The 23,079-nt window shown below is 32.7% G+C and overlaps 1 protein-coding gene across 1 annotated transcript; it reads left to right on the top strand.

Moving 5' to 3' along the window:
• Positions 1-17,458: 17,458 nt before the first annotated feature.
• LOC143672935 (olfactory receptor 2G6) lies at positions 17,459-18,406 on the top strand. The gene has a single exon (XM_077147362.1). The coding sequence runs from the start codon at positions 17,459-17,461 to the stop codon at positions 18,404-18,406; it is 948 nt and encodes a 315-aa protein (XP_077003477.1).
• Positions 18,407-23,079: the final 4,673 nt, after the last annotated feature.

Below are 23,079 nucleotides of genomic sequence, written 5' to 3'. Positions count from 1 at the left end.
GATGCCCTATTGGGGGGGTCACATTTCATTTATTTTCCATGTGAGTATCCCCTTATTGCAGTAATATTTGTTGAATTTTTGCTTGTTTGGTTTTTTGTTTGTTTGTTGGGGAAGTACATGGACAGGGAATCAAACCCAGCTCTTCTGCATGGCAAGAGAAAATTCTACCACTGAATTACCCTTACACTTCTGTTACAGGTATCTTTTTACACTAAATGTTTTGTTTTGTTTTTGTTAATTTAGTTTTTGTGTTAGGTTCATCAGTCTTTCTTTTGGTGAGTTTGAAATACCCTGTTTTTTCCACAATGTTATCTGATTGAAGTGCATCCAGTTTATTTAGATAATTGTTATTCTCATTCATATCCTAAATACCAGTGAAGGAGCTGAAAGCTCCTTAAGCACTGAATGCTTTGGTGGCTATTAAAATATTAGTATTGTTTTATGCTTCACCCTATAGCTGTTCTGACTCTCAGCTGGAGAATTGTTTGTTGGCTGATTGGTATTTTTGAGAAAATATTTATGAGACTGAAACCCAAATGTTTCCATGGCTCTTCCAGGTCTATAGGCCAAATGTTCATATTAATGTTTAAACTTTCTCAAATCTGCCCCATTAAGCAAACAAAAGCAAATAAACTACAGCAAAAATGTTCAAACATTCTCTCTGTATGCCTCATCTCCCCAACTTTCAAAACAATCTGGTTTCCCATTATCCAGAGATTCTTATTAAACAGAAAGGTAGATTACAGAATTTCCCTGCATAATCCTGTGGGATGGAAGAAGTGAAACTCATCCTAAAACTGATGTGGCAGGATCTTTTGTGATAATGGTATTGGAAATAGTTACAGCAGAATTTGGGAGAAGAAAAGTAACAGGTAAATTCTCATGCTACAGAATCAATCCATGTTTAAGTCAAGTATTAACTATGTGAATGAGAGCATTTTGTCTTTCCCATATTGGTGAGTGCCTGGATATATGACTGGTGTGCATGGTTTATGAATAAGTTCAGAAACTTTGTACAGAAATCAGAATTAATTCAGGAAACTGTATGCAAACAAGGACAAGCAATGTAAAATTCAGACATTTTGAAGAAACATTTAGCATGTAAATTATTGGCATTTTAGTGTGGGGATATTTTTAAGAACTTCACAGAGAAGAAAGCATAAAATAATAAAAAAATAATTGCAGACTTGTTTAAAAATTGGCTTTGTTAAAGCTAACTCTATCATTTATAGGAAATGATAAATTGACTAGAAATTCAAGAACAAATTTAAAAAAGAAGATAAAGGTTGAAGGCCAAACATTACCTACTTTCCAGGCTTAAACAGGTTCTGGTATAAAGACAGTGTGGGATTAGCTAAATGACAGACATATAGATTGATGAAAAAGAATAGAAAATCAAGAAATAATTCTCCACAAATATTAATTTATTTCTGGCTAATTGTAGAGGAAATTCAATGATGAAAGGACAATGTTTTCAGTAAATGGTATTGTAACAATTGGATGTCCTTATTAAAAAGAAAAAGCAAAGAAACCTAAGGGGTGCAAGGGTGATTCAGCAGTAGAATTCTTATCTGCCATGTGGGAGACCCACATTCAATTCTTGGTCCATTCATGTCCCCAAAACCAACCAAACCAGCAAAGTAAACAAAAACTCAACAAATGTTGTTGCGATAATGGGATACTCACATAGTAAAGCAATGAAATGTGACCTCACCATCCAATATACCAAAAAAAAAAAACAACCTCAATGTCCCTCAGATGGTATTCAAAATCAGCTCAAAAAAAGATGATAGATCTAAATGTAGAGCCTAGCACTATAATCTCATTAGGCAAAGAACTCAGCAAACTGTGACTTTGTATTGAGCAAAAACTCTCAGAAATGGCATGAAATATATAATCCATAAATGAATATTTTGCTAAATGAGACTGAATTCACATTTAAAAATTTTACTGAACACAACACTGTGTGAAAAATAAGCTGGGGTTTGGTAATATATATTTGCAACTCATTTATCTGACAAACGATATATATACAGAATTATTCTAGATTGTTAGCTTCCAGAATGCAAAATACCAGAAACAGAATGGTCTTTTAAAAGGGGAATTTAATAAGTTGCTAGTTTACATATCTAAAACTGAGAAAATATTCCAATTAAAACAAGTCTATAGAAATGTCCAATCAAAAGCATCTAGGGAAAGATACCTTGGTTCAAGAAGGCTCATGAAGTTCAGGGTTTCTCTCTCAGCTGGAAAGATACAACATGAACAAGGCATCATCTGCTAGCTTCTTCTCCTGGCTTCCTGCTCCAAAGTTCGCTGGCTGGTGAACTCTGCTTCTCATGGCTATGTTATTCTGCTCTGCTCTCTCTCTGAATCTCCTCCATTCTCCAAATGTTTTCTCTTTTATAAGACTTCAGAAGTTAATCAAGACCCACCTGAATGGGTGGAGACATGTCATCACCTAATCCAGTTTAACAACCACTCTTGATTAAATCACATCTCCAGGGAGATGATATGATTGCAGTTCCAAATATACAGTATTATTCTGCCATTGTGAAATAGGATTTTGATTATAATATGGCTTTTCTAGGGTCCCTACATCCTTTCAAACCGGCATGAGAATATTTAAAGAACTCTGAAAACTTAGTAATAACAATACCAACTATCTTACTAAAACTGGGTAAAAGATTCAATTAGATGCGTTACCAAATGAGACTTAAAGATTGCAAATAAGCACAGGAAAATATTCTCATCATCATTAGACATTAGAGAAATGCCAATTAAAACCAAAAAATGGAATGGATACCCACAGATGTTCAAATGGATAACATAAAAACAACAAAATAAAAACAGAAAATACAAAGTCCTGACAAGAATGCACAGAAACTGCACCTCTCATACCTTGTTGGTTGGGATGCAACAATTTCAGACACTGTGGGAAAAAACTAGCATATTTCTCAGAACATGAAAGCTACACTTAGCATTGGAACCAGAATTTGAACTCTTAGGCATTTCCCAAGAAAAGTTACAAGATTTATTCATACAAAATCTTTACATTGATCTCTATAGGAGCTGTGTTTATAATTGCCAAAACCTGGAAACAGCACATTGTCTTTTAATGGGTGCATAGATTAAAAAAAAGTGCACCATAAAAAATTAGCAATAACAAGTTTCAAACGATCGAAATACTCATCAACATGGATGAATCTCAGATGTATTTTCTCAGGGAAAGAAGCCAGACTCAAAGGCTACACACTATATGACTGTAACATTCTAGAAAAGGCATATAAGAAAGACAGATATGAGATTGGTGGTTTCAGAGAGAGATTAACCACAAATGGTCAACAGTGGTGAGTTTTGGTGAGTGATAAAACAACTATGCATCTACACTTTGAATGTGGTTATATTAATCCATATATTTGTCAAAATTCAGAACTGTGCACTAAATTGAATGATTTTAATGTGTAAAAATTTAATAATTTTAATGATGTTAATATATATATTTATAATACATACATATATATAATACACATATACATATATATATACTTGAAATTGATAGAGTTTTGTGGAGGAGCATTTGCATTTCTTTATAAATACAGGATGGAAAGGATGTCAATCTTCCTTTCAACAGTTCTTTAAATATATATATATTTTGTTTTGTAGGTATGCTTTTCTGGCTTTTGTTACAGATCATCCACTGGCAAAAGCCAGGAGGTTCTAAAGAGGGTATATCTTCCCAAATATTCTCCAAGAAACTGATTTGATCTCTTTATCTCTAAGACTATCTATTATGTAATTCAGGAAGGGGGCAAAACCATGTATCCCATAGCACATCAGATATTGAATGGAAAAGGCTTTTGCATTTGTTTCCATGGCAGTAAAGAATCCTGTGATGAGAAGGTATTATGAAAATTAGCTGTGGGGAGCAAATGAGGAAAGCTTTTGTTCAACTCTATACTGAAGGAACCCTGATCGCCACAGAGAATATCTGGAAATAGAAGAAGGCTATAAGAACAAAGTAGCCAAGGACCAAGCATGAGTTTAGAGCTGGGATCAAAAATTCTATAAAGAAACTCTTACAGGAAAGCCTCAACACATATGTGGGATATCCTACAAGAACTGGTGGATCCTGTTGGATTTTAAGATGGGCCCCCAGAACATGTTGCCAGTGTAAATTGCCAATAGGTAAAAACAACTTAGCCACACTATGACTGATATCTGGTGACATTTTTTCAATGTCATCATGGCTCCATAATGGAGAGGATGGCAAATTGTAACACAGTGCTCATAGGACATAACATTAAGAAAGGCTAGCTCAGCAGGTGCAAAAGAAAAGAAAAAATAGACTTGAGCCAGACAACCAAGATGCAAGATGGAGCTGTTGTGAGTTGGGGAGTCATGGATGGACCTAGGCACAGTGACCAATAAAAGTCACAAATCCAGAAAGGAGATGTTCTTCTGGAAAATGTGAATTGAGAGCAATGACCATTATGATGAGAAAGTTCCCCATCAGCACTGCCAGAAATATCTACAGTTCCTAAATATAAGAAACACCCATTAATAGGAATTTTATCACCTCTGTGAGATTGCCCATTGGGAAGGGAGACTAGTCTTCTGATTCTTAAAGAAAAACTGTTAAGATGAAACAGAGAAAAATGAATACAATTTCATATTATGCAGTACTATAGGACTAAGTGACCCCTTAATTAAAGGTGGGAACATTGGACATCTTCTACATTGGGATCAATCAATTGGGATGATGGATGCAGATAGGGTTTTAACATGGAAATACTCTGAGAGAGATAAGTCTAGCACTTTAAGAATTGACTAATCTAATTTCCAAAGAGCTTTGCCTAGCACTGTGTACCTACTATACGTTATTTTCCAAAATGTGAGATTAAGACAATGTTCATGGAATCAATTAAGATGCTTGTTAAAAATATGGATTCAGAAGTACCAAAATAAATCTATTAAAGAAGAATTTTGGGGATTAAAACAAGAATATATTTTTAACACAGTTCTTGAAGAATTTAAATACAAAGTTTCAAATTATAACTTGTTACCTAACATTGGCAGGGTCAGCCTTTTCTATTTGTTGAATGACTTGCAATAAGCCACTTTAAAATTTGAATTTACTATTTAAGGCATGAACATAATAGCGAATATGACTTTATAATGCATTCTTACAAGCTCTGTTTTGGAGATAATAGATGATTATTTTGTGAGAATTCACAAGGCACAAAAATAGAGACCATAACAACACTCAGGATTTGCACAGCACCTCCTATGTGAGAGTCACAAATTAGGAGTCCAGCCAGGTTTTATTATTACCACCCTGCATTCCACAAAATTCCATTATAGGCAATGATGTTGACCAATATAACTTGATGAAAATGAAGAAATATTTTCCACATACTTATTACTTTAAATGTGCTTGTTCTCAATGGTATAGACTATTTATTTAAAACATCCACACTTGTTGTCATCAATTCCTCTGCACATTAGATTTTGTTTACATGTCCCTAAAATATTATTAATCAAATAAGTTTATTAAGATGTTTCAAATGAGAGCCAACTTTAAACAAGTCCTTTAAAAATGTTATCATTATTCCTCTTAAATTAATTCTGTCAATTATTTTATTAGTGATAAATTCTGTAAAGCACCTAAAGGTAATCCCTTGCAAATAGATAAATGCAAATATCATCAATTATGAGACAGGAAGAAACTCTGATTTGTGACAAATTTGAGGATAACCTTCTTTCAAAATATAGTTTATTTAAAATATTTAAATATCATTAAAACAAGTAATTAAAAATAGGAGTCCAGCCTGGCATTTAGGAATCTCAGTTCCATCTCAGGGATTCAGCAAGAGGGACAGGAAGGCATGGGTACATCCTCCTGTGAGCATACAAACCTACATTTTCTACCCCATAATGACTCAGATTTTCCCAGAAAAGTCTTGTGGTTTAGTTCCCAGGAGCTTGGTGATACTCCCACAGTGATGAATGAGATTTGTCCCTGAAGAACTCACTAGAGAGGCACCCTCAGCTATGGGATATCTTGGACATTTGTGTGTTTATTTGGTCATGAATGAAAATCCAGAGGGAGATGTCTTTCAGATGAACTTTTGACAATTCAGCCAGTGGACAACCAGTCTTCATATGAGATGTATATTTGCCTTGGAGCAAGGAGAAGAACATGCAGAGAAGAAATTGAATTTTTCCAATTCCAGAATTCAGGCAAGGAAAGTGGTCTTAAAATAAAAAAAATGCTATCTGTGTGACATGACTGCAGGAAAGACACATTGAATATCACAGCATTGAGGCAGAATTCCCATTTTAAAGATAATGGCATTATATAAGGTGAATTGCCTGAAGATTTTACTCACACATCCAGAGTGACTCAACAGGTGTTAATACCCAGTGGAAAGAAACCATATCACACCAATCTCATGGAAAAGCCCTCAGTGACCATTCAACTGTTAATAAACTAAAGCAAATATACACCAGAAGTGAATCACCTGAATGTCCTTTAATTGGTAAATCCTTTATTCAAAGATCTGCCCTTACACATTACAATGAATCTGGCACTGGAGAGAAACCATATGAATTCTGTGTGTGTAAGAAAGTCTTCACTCTATATTCTGCAAAAGAGATAACATAAGAGATCACACACTGGAGAGAAAATACACAAATGTCACATGTGAAAAATCCTTCAACCATTATTCTATGTTTAGATAACATGGGAGGAGTCATACAGGAGAGAAACTCTATGAATGACATTGATATAGGAAAGCCCCATCAGTCAGTGTTCTTCCCTGAATGAACATGAGAGAATTCACACTGGAGAGAAACCACATGAATGCCATCTTTGTGGAAAAGCCTCTTACCAATAACTGCCTGCATAAACCACATTAGGGAATGCAGTCTGAATTAACTCATGAAAGTTTCTTCCCAATGTATTTCATTCTACAGTCTATAAAAGCCTGTTGCTCTCTTTCTTCAGGAGAATATCTCTCTGCTACATGATGATTGGAATCTCACCAATACATGGATTGACTCAATAAAGCTTTAAATTATAACCAAATCTTATTCAAATTTCTTAATATAAATGAATCAATAAAGCATCTCAATATTATTTGCTAGAGGGAAATGAACCCTTTAATATGCAAGCAAATGTTTTTGGAGATATATTTATTTAAATAATCCAACCTCATAATGAACAAATTTTAAAATAGCAAGGAATTAAATTCACAATTAATGTGCAAGGTCTAAGTATGAAGAAATGATTAAAATACTACTCAAGAGGACACTTTAAAAATTTGAAAGATATAGTATGAATGCATAGAATGACAATATTAAAATGAAGTCAATATTGTACTAGCTTAGAACATAATTTTGGGGAGTCCCTATTTTTTGTGCTCATGTAGAATTAAAGTAGATTGGAATTATTTATTAAATGTTTATGATTCTCTATAACAGCATTATGTTTTGATAGAGGTTGAAGATATTTTGTAGAATTTTATTTCTTCTGGAAAAAAGATTATTATGGCAACAGCTAAGGGCTCAATGTCTTGTCATCAAAGGGGACAGGGTAGGAGAAAAAAACTCCAAGTGGGGATATTGGAAAGGGGAAGATGGCATAAAATATCAATATTTATTTATCATTAAACTAAATTGTGTTATGTTTCAGGAAAAAGATATACAAAACTTACACTCCCCTACTTTCAAGAACCTTTCATTCTTGGGAGATAATTTTCTCTCTAGCTAGGAGTACATGAAAAATTTATCCTCAGTGAAACATGAAGCAAGTCATCAACAGAGAGTGATGTGAGAGGATGAGGCAGTGGAAGATTCAGAAAAACCAAGGGGTGTGGAATATTCATCCAGAAAGAGGGATGGTAAATGTGCCATGGAGTCTTACTCTTGGAGGTATACAACCCATTTGAAATTCATGTTTATAATTTTAAAGTGAAGGCATTCAGCATAATGTTTCTGAACCTATGAATAGTTCTGTTTCTGTCCAATAACTTTCCTCAAGGTTCCATCAGATACCAAGGAAGTGGGTTAAAATATTTAGAGGCTGCTCATCTATCCCATTGAGAATAGGGATGGATGAAGACATAAAAGATGTCTAAGGGAGAGGGGTGAGTTTTAAAAATCAGCATAAATTGTAGTCACTTGTGCAGTTAAATATTTGCAGTTTACTTAATCAAAGATAGGATTATTTAACAAGATAAAGAAAAATATAAAGATTAGAAGACATTCAGTAGAGAGTGGTGCAACAGTGGGTCAGTGGCAGATTTATCACCTGCCATGCTGGCGAAATGGGTACAATTCTTGGTGCCTGCCCGTGCCAAAAAAAAAAGAAAGACATTTAGTAGAAGTATTTTACATGTTAGCTGGCAAAGCTATATGCTACCTAAGGAGCAGAAACTATCAGTTTCCCTGGTTGTTAAAGAGAATATAAATGAATTCAACACAAAATATCCAAATCTTTTCAACAAGCATTACATAAATTTATCCTACAGATAAAGTGAAATGTGTGTATCTGAATAACAAACAATGTTATTCAGCTATATGAATACTAAAAGTGTATAAACATGACACAGGCAAAATATTACTGCAAATCCTTATAATGGACACTATGATGATGCAAAATATAAATGAACATGGTTTTAGTATTATTTTAAATTTAAAAATGGGGAAAATAGTGTGGATAGACAACTATGCAAAATCAATTATTTTAAAAGGTGAACAAATCATAAATCTCCAGAAAAGTGTACAAATAAGAGTACAGCAAAATTAATTTTCATAATGTTAAAACAACAGAGTTATTTGCTCCCACATTCTCTTAGGAAGTGTTTGAAATATTAGTATTTGATTTAGTGGAAACCAACAAATACATGTTGATCTTTACTGTGAATGTAAATTCCCATGTTGCTGTTATGATGCCCCTTCACTATATTGTTATCTTGTATGTGAGTTACATTATCCAATTGGAGACCGTTTGGGTCAGCAGCATAATTTTTTTCTAGAAGTCATTGTTTAAATATAGGGCCAGATTGTCTTTTTTGTTTAGACTTAATTCCTCTCTCTTTTGTAGTAAAATCCTGAGATGTTCCATAGCCTCCAGAAGAATAATGTTATTGATCTGACACTGGGAATTGATCCATGTACTATAAGGGATATGAATGGCATGTCAAAGACTTTTCAATTTATATCTACTTCTTCATATATAAGTTCTGGGAACAGCTTAACCATGATTCAACTGAGCTTCTTTTACTGAAGAAGTATTTCATAAAACTTTAATAGCATAACATAATTTGGAGTCCACAACCCATGCCCAGGTGGCTTACCTACCTGTGGGACCTACTATCTTATTCCTGCATTGGCTACAACTGTCCTTTTTTGTCTGGGTGGGATAATGAAGTATGAGTTACACAAATTGATTTACTCATAAATAGCATGTGCCCATCCACACATTTTACTCTGAGACCCCTTGTCTCTGCTCTTTCATTTCCATCAATACCCTTAACTAATCTGCCAAGCCATTTGCAATGGAACTGTGTAGAAATATTCTAAACTTAAGTCACTTCTCTTTTCACACAAAAAATAAATGAACAAAGCTCTGCTTATTGGGCTTATTTCCAAATATTTTTATTTCAATGCAATCACATAAATTAAATCATTCATGATCAAAGTTTAACAGAGTGAACAAATATAATGTTATCATTTATTTATTTAGTTACCCTTTAATTGCATTATATAAAAGGTGGGAGAATGAAATTATATTTTTCCTTTTCTCTATTAATTTTGATCCTTTGAACGTCCAGAATTTTAGCCACTTGTGAGTTTTTAAAATTACATTTCCAACATTTACTTGTTTTACTTCTTTGATATTTCACCTGCATTTTTATTTTTAACACACTGCAAATGATATTTCTTCAGTTTAAATGCTGGTGGTCACCTGTTATCTTAATTTCTCCCTAAATAATGCAAATTGCTCCTTGATATCTATTTTAAATGTAATTTCCCTAGATAAACTATTCTTACACCAAACCTTATATTACACCCCCTTTTATCATCATCTAAGGAAATATCCAGCTATAAAACTCCATGATTACCCATGTTTCTTTCAAAGAAAGGCCCCATGCAGTTTATTATTGATCTCATTTGTTATCTTCATAAAATAATGAAAGTAATGGGTTCATTATATTCATTCTATAAAGATATATTAATTCTGGATTTCAAAATAATTCTAAAACCCTTTAATCTACTTTAAGAAAATAATGTAATCATACCTAGCCTAACTAACTCCCTTTTTGAACATCTTATTTAATATTACTTTTCATTTCCATGAATGTTATTTTCTTTCATCTGAAATATAGTCTCCCTTTTTGTTTCCAATTTTCACCATCTCTTAATATTTTATTACTTACTTATATTAAATACATTTAGAATTTTTGTTGAAGTGATTAACTGATGTAATGATCAGTTAAATTAAGATAAATAAAATAAGTTATATCAGATATATAAATTTAAACATATTCACTCATTTTATTCAGAAGTTGTGGTTAGTCAGGTAAGATGGTATGGCTACCCCTTCTGGCTACTCTTCCCCTTGTGAGTAATCTCAGGACCACAAAACTTCACTGTATCTCTCAAAGTCTAATTGGCAAACTGGGATCTTAGTCCCTGTGGGGCTACCATTATAAACAAGACATTTCCTAAATCTAGGTCCTTTATCTCTACTGGGGGCTTGTGTATCTTTTCCCTCTTTGATCTATCCACTGTTTTAGGTTCAATAATTTGGTGTATGATCACTGTGGGTTTTATTCTCTTTATCCCCATATACGCAGCAGCAGACAGAAAGCACACCATGCAGCCAGGATCCTGCTTACTATTAAGGGAACATCTGTGAACATATCACCACAGTAGGCAGTTTTACACTTGTGATCTTTAATTTTACTTTTATATTTTCTAGTTTGACTCTCCAAGGTTTATAATTGGGATTATGCAGAAACCACAAATTCTAAAAGACAATCCAAGAAGAGGCTGGGATTTCTCATGTCAGGTACTCCCAAAACCATTATATGTGAGTTGTATTGTGTTTAAATAACTACACAGTGTCCTGCTTGTAACAATATTGAAACATGTGTCAACTATTGTGGAAAAAGGAATTGTAAAGAAGATATGGATATGAAGTTGATGATTGATTCAGCAAACATTTTTAATAGAATGTAAACATATCATAAGCCTGACTCACCTCCAATTACAGGTGAATCTTTTTTCTTGGCCCTATAACTTTCAGAAGCATTGCAATGTAATTGCCTCCTACACAGATCATCTATGTAATCTGATGAAGGGAGATAATATCATGTAAATCATACTATCATGGTATCTTATTTTAAAGTGCAGACTGTGACAAACACAGAAATATTGGAAACTGGTAACGTTTTATTAATGTTGATGAATGTTCTGGACATTAATGCTTTCCCAAAGCTGCAGAAGGGGTCACAACTTCAAAACCACTCATGTACTCAAAAACATTATACTATAAAAAAGCTATAGTATTTATTCAAATAAATATTTGTTGTAGAAAAATATTTTAAGCTACTATTGCTTGTTGCTTTGTTTAATTTTGTACCCCATAGTATCCCCATTAATGAACTCAGTGTTTGTCACATTATAGATGTTTGAGGCTACAAAATAAATGAAGTAAATGACACACAACTTACAGGTAAAACTAGTTTTGGTATCATAAGACTTATCCTCTTCTGTGCTTATTTACTAAATTTACCTCTTGAGGTCACAGATCTTACCCATGAAGCTAACTGGCTGCAGATTAAAGCCTTTAAGAAACTTAGAGAATTTAGGGCTCATAGATACAGAAAGACCAATTTTATCTTAGTATCCATCCATCCACTCTTCTGATGTTATTATGACTCAGAAATGCTTTGCAGTCAGCCTTTACCTACAGATGAAGTCATCAAGCTTGAAGATCTGGCAGGTCTCAAGTGATGCAAAGAGCAAATGTAGGGTTTGGGAAAGTAGACAGATTATCATTGTTTCAATTTTAGTCCTTAAACTATTGTCATGAGCAAATGACATGGTTTATACAAAATTTTAAATAAGTGTAAATCAGAAATGCTTATGTTTGAGAGTTCTTTTAGAGTCAAAATTGGAAATACTCTTCATAAATTGAACCAAAAAGAAATGAAACCATGAAGTCAAGTTATGCTTCAATTACCAGAACAGAGGCATAGGTACAAAATAGTAAAGGTATGAAAATATGGAAGCATTTATACAAAAGAAGTTATGCATAGCTTCCTATAAGTCCATATATTACTATTTTTAAATATTATAAACTCCAAGGATAAGAATAAAAAAATTATAATCTGACTTTTTCACTCCTTTTTTCTAACCCTTGGGGAATATGTTTCTTTCTGAGTGCATGTGTGTGTGAGAGAGAGAGAGAAAGAGACACAGACAGAGAGAGAGATTAAGGGATGCATAAATTCTGCTTAAAGCTACTTCTCTGATGAATGGCAGAATGTAGAAATTTAACAGAGGGTGGGAGATCTGACTACAGAATATGCAATATCCATGGACAAAGTACCACAATATATAATGGAGAAATTACTTTCATTGATTTTGTTTACTAATATAGAGAAATTCCTATCTGCATTCTTCAAAATGTTTCTTCACAAATACAAATAATTATTAATAAAAATCTTTATTTTTAATGACAAATCAATTTACCAAGAAATTTAAATTTCAAAAAAATTGTGAGTACATATTATGTCTCTTTTAAACTAGAACTTATGAATATTTCATATATAGATACATTTAATTTGTTACTAAAATGATGCTAATTTTATTTTAGTTGTCATTTTCACAGTTAGTATTCTGAGTCCGTAATATTCTTGGCTCCTTTCTCCCCTCTCAATAAAGGACTATGTTTATTAATTTAATTTTCTTTTTCCAGCTACTACTTTTGGGTAGATATTTTCATAGGCATTGGATAATATCAGTGGGGAAAAAATGTATAAAAAGTCTCACCTTATGGTTGATAAATTTGATGGTAAAAAATAGAAAATAAGCAAGCAAATTTTAAAAATGCTGAGGTTTGCTAACATGAAGAAAAAGAAAGCAGGATAAGGGATGTATTGTTGCACATTTATCCATCAGGGAACTCTTCTCTGGTAATAAAATATTGGCAAGAGACTGGAATAAGCTAAGGAAATGGGCCATAACATATCTGGAGAAAGAGATTGTGAGGGTGAAAAAACATGTGTTAAACACATTTGTACTTATTCAGATGCAGAATAAGTTTAATTTTATTGTAGCATATCATATTATTATTTTATATTATATTATTTTCTCTGTTCTATTTAAAAAGTCTTTCACTATGTTGTGAATTAAGTTATTTTCTGATATTTAAGAAGAGCTGTATATTTGTTCTATCATCTTTTTAACAATAATTTAGTAATGTAGCATTAGGCTCCTTTAACTTTACCAAGTCTCTATTGTTTCCCTAGCATAAACAGGAATAAATTAATTTCTAAAATACTTCTCTTTCTCTGATTTCCCTTCTTTTATCATTTGTTTGGTCAATATATTTATTTTAATGCTTATTCTTGTATTTTTAATTATGATAAGTTTTTACTGTTTGAATTATCAACTTTAAATATGATTCTGCTGCCACCAACAAACTACAAATCAACTATACAGCTTATTCATTCATTTCTTTCAAATTCTTTCCTGAAAATTCATTCCTTACTTCACATCTTTCAGTTGCCTGGATATTGCCTCTTCTTGTCTGGTTATAATTTTCAGAATTATTACATTTCTGTTTCATCATGCACTCTCTTTAAGAGAAACTTTTTGCTTTGCTAAGGATTATTTTGTTCTAAATCAAGTTTAACTTTGTCCCATGAAGTTCATCTTTTCAAGAACAATTTTCTGGTAAAATTATTCCTTCTGCTAAGAAGTGTGCTACATGCTTTCATTGACTTTAGATTTTCTTGTAACATCTTGTCTGGACACTGCATTTTCATTATTTTAAGGGTTGGATTTTGCTTCCCAGTTATCATTAGGTGGACCCCATGGGGTTGCAGAGGCTAGAAGATTTCCTGGTTTCTCTGTTCTGTTGTGGTGCTCTGTTCTACTATGGTCTGGAGTCTTCTCTGCCACCCACTTCTTATATTTCCCTCAAACCTATCAATGCCTGGGTTGCAATACCCTCAGTTAAGACAATGCTGTTTTGTTGATTTCACCACCTCATTCCCATGTTACCTTCACATCTTTCTATTCATTAGTCTCCCAATTGTTCCCTGCTTTCTTGTGTGTCAGATTTTTTCACAATAGTTTACCCCTGTTAGGGGAAATTGATTCCTCGTATTCGGGGGCATTTCCACAACCAGTGACCTGTTCTTCCCTACAGGGCCACCTGGACATCATTTAGGTTTCATGCACAAATTTTGATGAGGTTTGGCCTTTTTTCTTCTTTGCATGTCATTTGTAGAGATATGTTTTCTTTGTCTCCTATTTCAGTGAAAGCATCACTTTCCTTTCCTTTATCAATCATTTTCTGGTTGTTTATGATGTATTCTAAGAATAGATGTAGAAAGATTAAAATTTTCAGGCAATCAATACCTAGTTTTTTATAATAACCCCGGACATAATTTATATTTGAAAAATTTGCTCTGCTTGCATCTATGGAGAATGAAGTAAATGTGGTAAAAGGCTCACTGAGTTATCTGTCAGGAGACTCTAGTAGAGGTCCAAGCAGATGGTGGTGAATCAAACAGGACATTAGTAGAAAAAGTTATGACACATTGGTAAACTAAAGACACACATACATGTACAGATATGAGTATATATGTGTAAATAATATCACAGGAAATTTGTTTTTATCTTATCACTATCTTATCACATTATTAGTCAGTGTTGCACAATCTTTAACTTCTGAATGGTAACCATTTTCCATTTCTAATCATACTTATCAGCAAAACTAGTAAGTAATATCATAGGGTATGCACAAAGTGTTTACAAGACCAAATGTTTTATATCCCCTCTTTCTCCTTGATAATCCAGATGCAAATGGAGATTCCTTTTTTCATGTTTCCTTGCTCAAAGGGGTAGCTTGTACTATTTTGTTTCCTTATTACCGTAATTAAAAAACTAGTTTCTAATACCACATCTTCTGACCATAGAGAAGAGAATTTTATATATATTTGTACTAATGTATGATTTTATATTACATTTATTAATTATCACATGTACAAAATGTTATGACCGTGATGTCCATTGACAAGATGTACCTATGTATTTGTAATTCTTCTTAGAACTTCTCTTTTACTCATTTGTCTCATTTTTAAATTTGGTTTCTGATGCAATTTTACACAATACATACACAGGTATATATTTGGGTTCATATTTATACTAGCTTAATTTTACACATTCTGCATCATATTTTGGTTAGACATTTGGTAATATAACTTTGATTTAAGCATTTGAATATTGGTAAGTATTTATGTAAATCTAAATGAAAATATTTACATAGAAAAGAAAAATAAGTGTCTCTTGTTGTAATGATAGAATATATAATTTTGGTGTATAAATATGTGTGTACAAATTGGCAAAGTTCAGGAATTAGCAAAGAAGAATAATAAATAAAAATAAAAATAATTTCATTTAAAAAATTACTTCATTTAAAAACAAATAATAAAATATAAGTTTCACCAATTCCATTAAATGTTTAAAAATAATTAATTTAAATTTTTCCATGATGTATGTAGATGAGTAGCTGTCATATACACCAGGCAGGAATGTTTACTGCATCAAATTTGTACAATTTGAAAGCTATGTTAAAATATTTTATTATATATTTTGGTAATTAATTCTATTTTTTGAATAATTTTACAAGTAAATCAAAGTATAAGTAAATGTGTGTGAAAGCTTCTGGTATTAATTTTTATGTAATAAATTGTAAGCAATTTCAATAACACATATTAAACCCATTATCAAGAAACCTCTGCCATATGATGGAAGTGGATGCAGTGTTTAAAATAAAATCATATGCTGATGATATAAAGCAAATCTAAAACCAAATTTGGCATTTTGGAATAGATATTGGATACATATATATGTGTTTGTCTGTATGTATCTCAAAATACTAGCAATTCAAAAATATACAAACATTTATTTAAAAGACTTTTCATTATGAGGCTTGTTGACTACCAATTCAAAGGGTTATTTCCTTTAAAAATAATAAATATAAGCATTTTTTAGGCATGTAATTGTCAATGGGGATACAGAAAATGAATGAAGAAGCTAGTGGTGAAATCTTGGTATACCTAGTAAACCATGAAATTAATAACGATCTTATTTGAAGAAAGACATAAGTGAATTCTAATTTCTCATTTATATTTTTCTTACTTTTTCAAATATTCCATAGTAAAATATGATTTTCTCAAAGTAAAATTTCAAAGAAAAAACAGTAATAATGTTTAGGTGGCTTTAGTAGCATTAAAGTATTTTTAACACTAACATTCCAACATTTGTGTCTTAGAATGACAAAGATCTAAAAGTTTTGCTTCAATAATCTGTAAGGGGCAAACTACTTCTCTAAATATCCTAAAATACTCAAGCCATCCTTAAATGAGGGAGGTAAATGCTGAAAAATTATGGACAAAAAAGGAAAATCAAGAGCAGAATGTGGAAAATTAAAGAGAAAAAGCATAATGCTTGGGTGACTCAGCTTACTAGGCATTTAAAAAAAAGTCAGGTGGTCATACCCAAGCATCCAACTCTGTATGAAACTAATGCTAATTTCCAAAGCAAGTGGACATCAGGTTGATGTTAATTTGATTTTCATGTATTTCACCAGTCCCTTCTTCTCAAGGCAATCCCTTCAGAGTTACCTCCTATGCTACCTCATAATACTAGCACTACCAACAGCTAAAACTGTACTCTCTCCCAACAGATTAAAGGTGACATTTGTACCAGTGCTGCTTTCATACCTGTTTGATATTCTATAATTTAAACATTCATGCTTCTACACTCTCTTCAGAAACAAAATTGATAGAATAGATTCTAACAAACAAACATTAATTTATCTAACTATATATCTCTGTTAGATGAAAAAAGTAGGTATACTGTCTTCAGTTGAATTATGGATGGAAATAAGAGAATATTGTGATGGTGTTTACCTGTGAGTTGTTTCCCTTTAGAAACAGTAAATTATTATTCAAGGAAAACAGAAGGTAAATATATTTTCTGGAATAAATACATGTTAAAGAAAATGCTATAGGTTATTTTTCAAAATGACAGTGTGGTATACAAGGAATATAATCATGCTGGAAACAATTGGGGATTACCAAGACTGATCTTCTCACCTTCTTTTCCCAGAATATCAATCCTTTCATGAACTGAAAGCTACAAGACAATGGAGGAAACCAACAACAGCTCTCAAAAAGGATTTGTCCTTCTGGGATTTTCAGATCAGCCCCAACTTGAGAAGATCCTATTTGTTATTATATTAGTCTTCTACATCTTGAATTTTCTGGGAAATTCTGCTATCATATTGGTTTCTTATCTGGACCCTAAACTCCACACTCCAATGTACTTCTTCCTCAGCAATCTTTCTTGTGTGGACATCTGCTTCACAACCAGTGTTGCCCCTCAGTTGCTGGTTACCATGAACAAAAAAGACAAGACCATGAGCTATGGTGGATGTGTGGCTCAGCTTTATGTGGCCATGGGTTTAGGTTCCTGTGAGTGCATCCTCTTGGCAGTCATGGCCTATGATCGTTATGCTGCTGTCTGTCAGCCTCTTCAGTACACAACAATTATGCATCCTCAGCTCTGTGCAATTCTGGCTGGCATAGCTTGGCTCAGTGGCCTCATCACCTCCCTAATTCAGTGTTCCCTTACCATGCAGCTGCCACTGTGTGGCCACCACAAACTGAACCATATCTTCTGTGAGGTGCCAGTACTCATTAAACTGGCCTGTGTGGACACAACTTTCAATGAGGCAGGACTTTTTGTGGCCAGTGTAGTCTTTCTTGTTATCCCTGTGTCACTCATCTTAGTCTCCTATGGCCTTATAACACAAGCTGTACTTAGGATCAAATCAGCTGCAGGACGTCAAAAAGCATTTGGGACCTGTTCCTCCCACTTGGTTGTGGTCATCATTTTCTATGGAGCCATCATCTTCATGTATCTTCAGCCATCCAGAAGTAGTTCCAAAAACCAGGGGAAGTTTGTCTCCCTTTTCTACACCATAGTCACCCCACTCTTAAACCCCATTATTTATACCCTGAGGAACAAGGATGTGAAAGGGGCTTTGAGGGCACTGATAATGGGAAATGCTTTGGGTTCAGAAAGATTATGAGGTAAAGGAAGAATTTTAGAGGGTTATCCTTAGCCCATGGATTATGTGTTCTAGATATTTTTTATGATGCCACAGAAAATAGTAAATGGCCTGGACTCTATAAGGGGTTGAACTACTTGAGTCACAGTGCTGTTAAGTTCTTTTCAAATGCTCCTCCCAGGAATCCCAAAATTCTGTACTGTATCAATAGAAAACTCTTTGCTCTTCTTCAACTAGGCCATCAATTTTCATGCCCCTACTGCTTCTCACTGGAATACTGATTCCTCTATTAATCCTCTATTACTTCTAAAAGCTCAACTAAAATGTTACCAACTCTCTGTATCTTTTTTGTGTCTTTCTTTAAATGAGAGAAATTGTTTTATAATATATATTCCCCTAGCACATGATACACACCTTTATTTCTACCTTTTGAGATGTATTTACATGCAAATCGCAATGAAGTTATAACCATTTTCTCACATAACATGCCAAAATAGAAAAGCCCTGGTGTACTGAAACATTTAAAACGTGGTAAAATTTAAATGAGAGTTATGACACCTCACTTCCACAAAACTTAAATCCAGTTTCCTCCCACTCTCTGTTTCTTTCTCTTTTTCTATTTCTCACTCCCTCAACATCGACAACTTCATGAATCTGTCAATGTGAAGTAGTCCCAGAGAATTTTACAGATAGAGAAAAATTGATTTAGCATGCAATCTTAGTTTCACCTCCATCTTCTCATCGTAAACCATGAGAGATAAAACATGGAAACTTGTACATCACTGAAAATAAAAATATAAAATATACATAGAATGTGTTTGTTCTTTCAAATGAACAAAGAACTTACAATGATTGATAGAAAACAAAACTTAAGTCTCATCTAAAATCCACTTTTAAACCATAAAAACATAGCCAATTTACTAATGCCAGAAATAAACTTTGGAATTACTGCCATGGGCAAACTGTAGATTAAGGGCAAAATGACTACATATAACCTTTAAAAAAAAGGCATCAGAAGAATTTTCTGAATAACACTGAGATGCCTCTACAAACATACTCTAATTTGAATGTCTTAAACATGAATTTAGCAATTAATATACTGAATACTCAAATTAATAAGACCCAGCCAGGTATAAAAGACATTGAATTTTTATTCTAGGGTATTCTTAGGTGCATTATCCCCTAAGTAAGAGAAAGAATATATCAGGAACAGAATGGAATTTGCTAAGACATGCAACATTTCATTTACAGCACCCAAGGAGGGAAGTTCTACAGAATAATCTCAAATTTATCAATGCATCATTTCATTATACCCAGAAAATCATGGCATAGGGAAGAGCATACTTGCTTCAGATTCTCAGTTTAAAAGAAATATGACCTTAATAACACAAAATGTGACAAAATATTAAGCAAAAATCCCCAAATGAAAAGACAACTATTTGCAAAGTAAAAGCAGTAATAAAATATGTAGGGTAATGACAACAAAACAAAAAAAAAATTAAAAGATAAAATTAAAATCTTTTTAATGGTACAATGGAAAATGATTTTAATTAAGGAAAACCAATCGCCATATATAACAAATAATTGCTAACATAATCCAGAAGAAAAGTGTAGGTGGAATAAAATTAAAAAATAAAGATGCTAAACTCCATAGAAAGATATAATAGCCATTTCCTTTACCATGAAATTAGAAAATATAGAAAAGTAAAAACAAACTATACGGAGAAAGCTGAATAATATTACTGTACTGTAGATAAAAAGGAAACACATTTTAAAAAATCTTGCTACTATTTTTCTGTATTTACTCCTGCCTTTTTGTATGGTAATATATTTATACTACCTTTGTAATAATGGTGCATAAATAATTGAATGTTTTCTATTTCTTAAAACTAATACTTATTATCAGCATTTCTGTTGTAGTTGTATAATCTCTATTAATGCCAATAATTTGTTACATTTTTCCTATAATTGGATACTTTGAATGTTCTCATTTTTTCTTCTAAGTAGGTAAATTGAGCATACATTTATATAGCTTATGTTCTTTTGTTTTAATTATCTATTTATACAGATTTTTAGAAGTACAATTAATAAGTAAAATCCAGGTACAGATAAGTCAAATTACATGTTGCCTATTTGATTTCCAGAACCTTTGTCTAAGTTATCATCATATGAAAAGAACATACTTGCTTATTCATTTAATAATTCAATTATATTATTTCAATATTTTACAGTGATGATGCTAAAATGAGCACATGGTTCTGTTACTTCTCTAACTACTAAAAAATTAAAGTAATTTGTGAATTTTGAGAATAAGACATAAGAAAATAATAGCATTTCTGCATTAGCAATATTGAATAATTCCTGGAAAACATAAAGCTTATAGAATTAGGTCTCAGAGAAAGAAAGTTAAGAAATCCACTGGCCAAATCCTAGCACTAATGATCAGTTAAGAAGATGGATGCATTTCTTTGAATTTTGAAGCCCAGAGATGAAAATACAAGATTTTTAAAAGGTGTTCATTCAGAATGACTAATAGATGAAGCAGAAGTTAACCTCACAAGCTTAACATATGTCAAGAGGAAATCATCACTAGCCATTCGTGTAAGTTACAGCAAAGCTGTTTGTTCCCAGAAACAAAAAGTTAGAAAGAGTTTGTAAGAAGATTATGCTCAGAATATAACTTCATATGACACCGAAGTTTTGGAAAACAATGTGGTCAAGCAAACAGATACTATTAAATATAAGAAAATGTGTACAATGGGGAATTCCCACATTTGAGTGAAAATAAGCCTATAAAAGAAAATGTCTAAATTCAAGAAAGCAAAACGGAAAAAGAAAGAAATGTGGGATGTGAGAAAAGAAAAATATTAAATATTGAAGAAGGATGCTAAATAAAGAAGAAGGCAGTTTCAAAGGTAGTGGGCAGGATAAAACAAATCAGAAGCTTGTTGTTTGTTGTTATTGTTGTAAATTTGATTAAATGTAAAGACAAAAAGCATAACTGGCTGAACAGAAGAAACATCTGAAAAATATTTTAGGAAGTGGATCATAAGTCAGAGAATGTTCAATGAATATTGTGAAAATGGAAAAAAGTTATTTGCTATGAAAGAAAACATGGTAAAAGACATAGAGAAAAGTGTATACCTTCTCTCCAAAACAAACAAACACTAATTTGTGGTTTTGCCAGTTGCCTTCATGTAAATATTTCCAAAATTATTCCTTTCAAGCTACTAACGTGATGTAACTGCCCTTGGAATTGGGGGGAAAGCATTATCAAAACTCACAATCCAGTCGAGCACACCACTGCCTAATAAATACACCAGATGACATTCCAAAGAGAGAAAATTAAGAGTATTAACAGAAACAAAATGATACTCCCTTGAAGTAAGGAAACATACCTATCTTCATTTCCACAGGAATAACCAAGGTACCATGCAAGGTCAATAAAGAATTGTGGACAAATTGTTTTCTCAGCAAGGTTTTTTGAAGAAACAATTCAACAAAATTAATATAATTTGCATCCTTGTAAAAATTCTGTAGGCCATAAATGCATGCATTTACTTTTGAAGATTCAGTTTTGTTCCACTGGTCTGTATGTCAATATTTATGTGGATAACTCACTGTTAAGTACAGATAATGCAAACATAGCAGATAACCAGTATAAATAAAGGTGCACTTAATAGCAGAATCTGAAAATGAAAGAAATAAACATTGCCAGATTGGATGAGAGAAACAGGCACTGCTGCAATAAAAGCAGGAGACATCAAAATGCATTTTCATTGATGATTGGAACATCTATACAGAAGAACAATAAGGGAATAAAAGCCTTCAATGATATTGTAAAACAACTAGACCTAAGAGACATATATAAAACACATGACCTAAATGCAGCAGAATTCACATTCTTTCCTGGGGTACAAGCATCATTTTCAAGGATATACAATAAGGGAATTCCCAAAACAAGTCTCAATTAAAAAATTAAAAAAATACTGAAATCTAATGCAATTCTTTGACCACAATGAAGTGGATCAAGAAATTAATAACAGAGAGACAAATACAAAATTCATAAATATGTGGAAATTAAGCAGTGTACCCTTAACTAGCCAGTGAGTCCAAATGAAATGACAAGAGGAATTAAGAAATATCTTGTGGTGAATGAAAATGAAAACACAATGTATCAAAGCTTATTTTATGTACAAAAGGCAGTGCTCAGAGTGAAATTTATATCTCTAAATGGATAGATTGAGCAAAGAGAAAGATCTCAAATCAGAAACATATATCTGAAACTAGAGGATCTATAAAAATGATAGCAAACCAAGGCTTTTCTTGGTAAAAATACTTAAAACATTAGGAACAGAAGGAAAGTTCCAATATCATAAAGGACATGTATTTAAAAGCCACAGGTAATAGATTGAAAATTAGGAACAACACAAGGTTGCCCACAACCACCAGTGCTTTTCAACATGACCTTAGAGGAATTAGGGAAGAAAAAGTAATGAAATGCATTCAAATTGGAAAGCGAGCTGTAAAACTTTCCCTTTTTGCAGATAAGATGATCGTATGTACAGATAGTCCTGAATAATGCACAGGAAAGCCACTACAGCCAATAAAGAAAAGGCTTACTAATATGGAAGAGTAAGAGTTCCAAAATAGCCACAGCCATCTTGAAAATGTAGAATAAATGAAGATTGAGA

Source organism: Tamandua tetradactyla (assembly GCF_023851605.1).
Source record: "Tamandua tetradactyla isolate mTamTet1 chromosome 22 unlocalized genomic scaffold, mTamTet1.pri SUPER_22_unloc_2, whole genome shotgun sequence".
NCBI classification, from domain to species: domain Eukaryota; kingdom Metazoa; phylum Chordata; class Mammalia; order Pilosa; family Myrmecophagidae; genus Tamandua; species Tamandua tetradactyla.
This window is presented reverse-complemented; position numbering and strand designations above follow the sequence as displayed.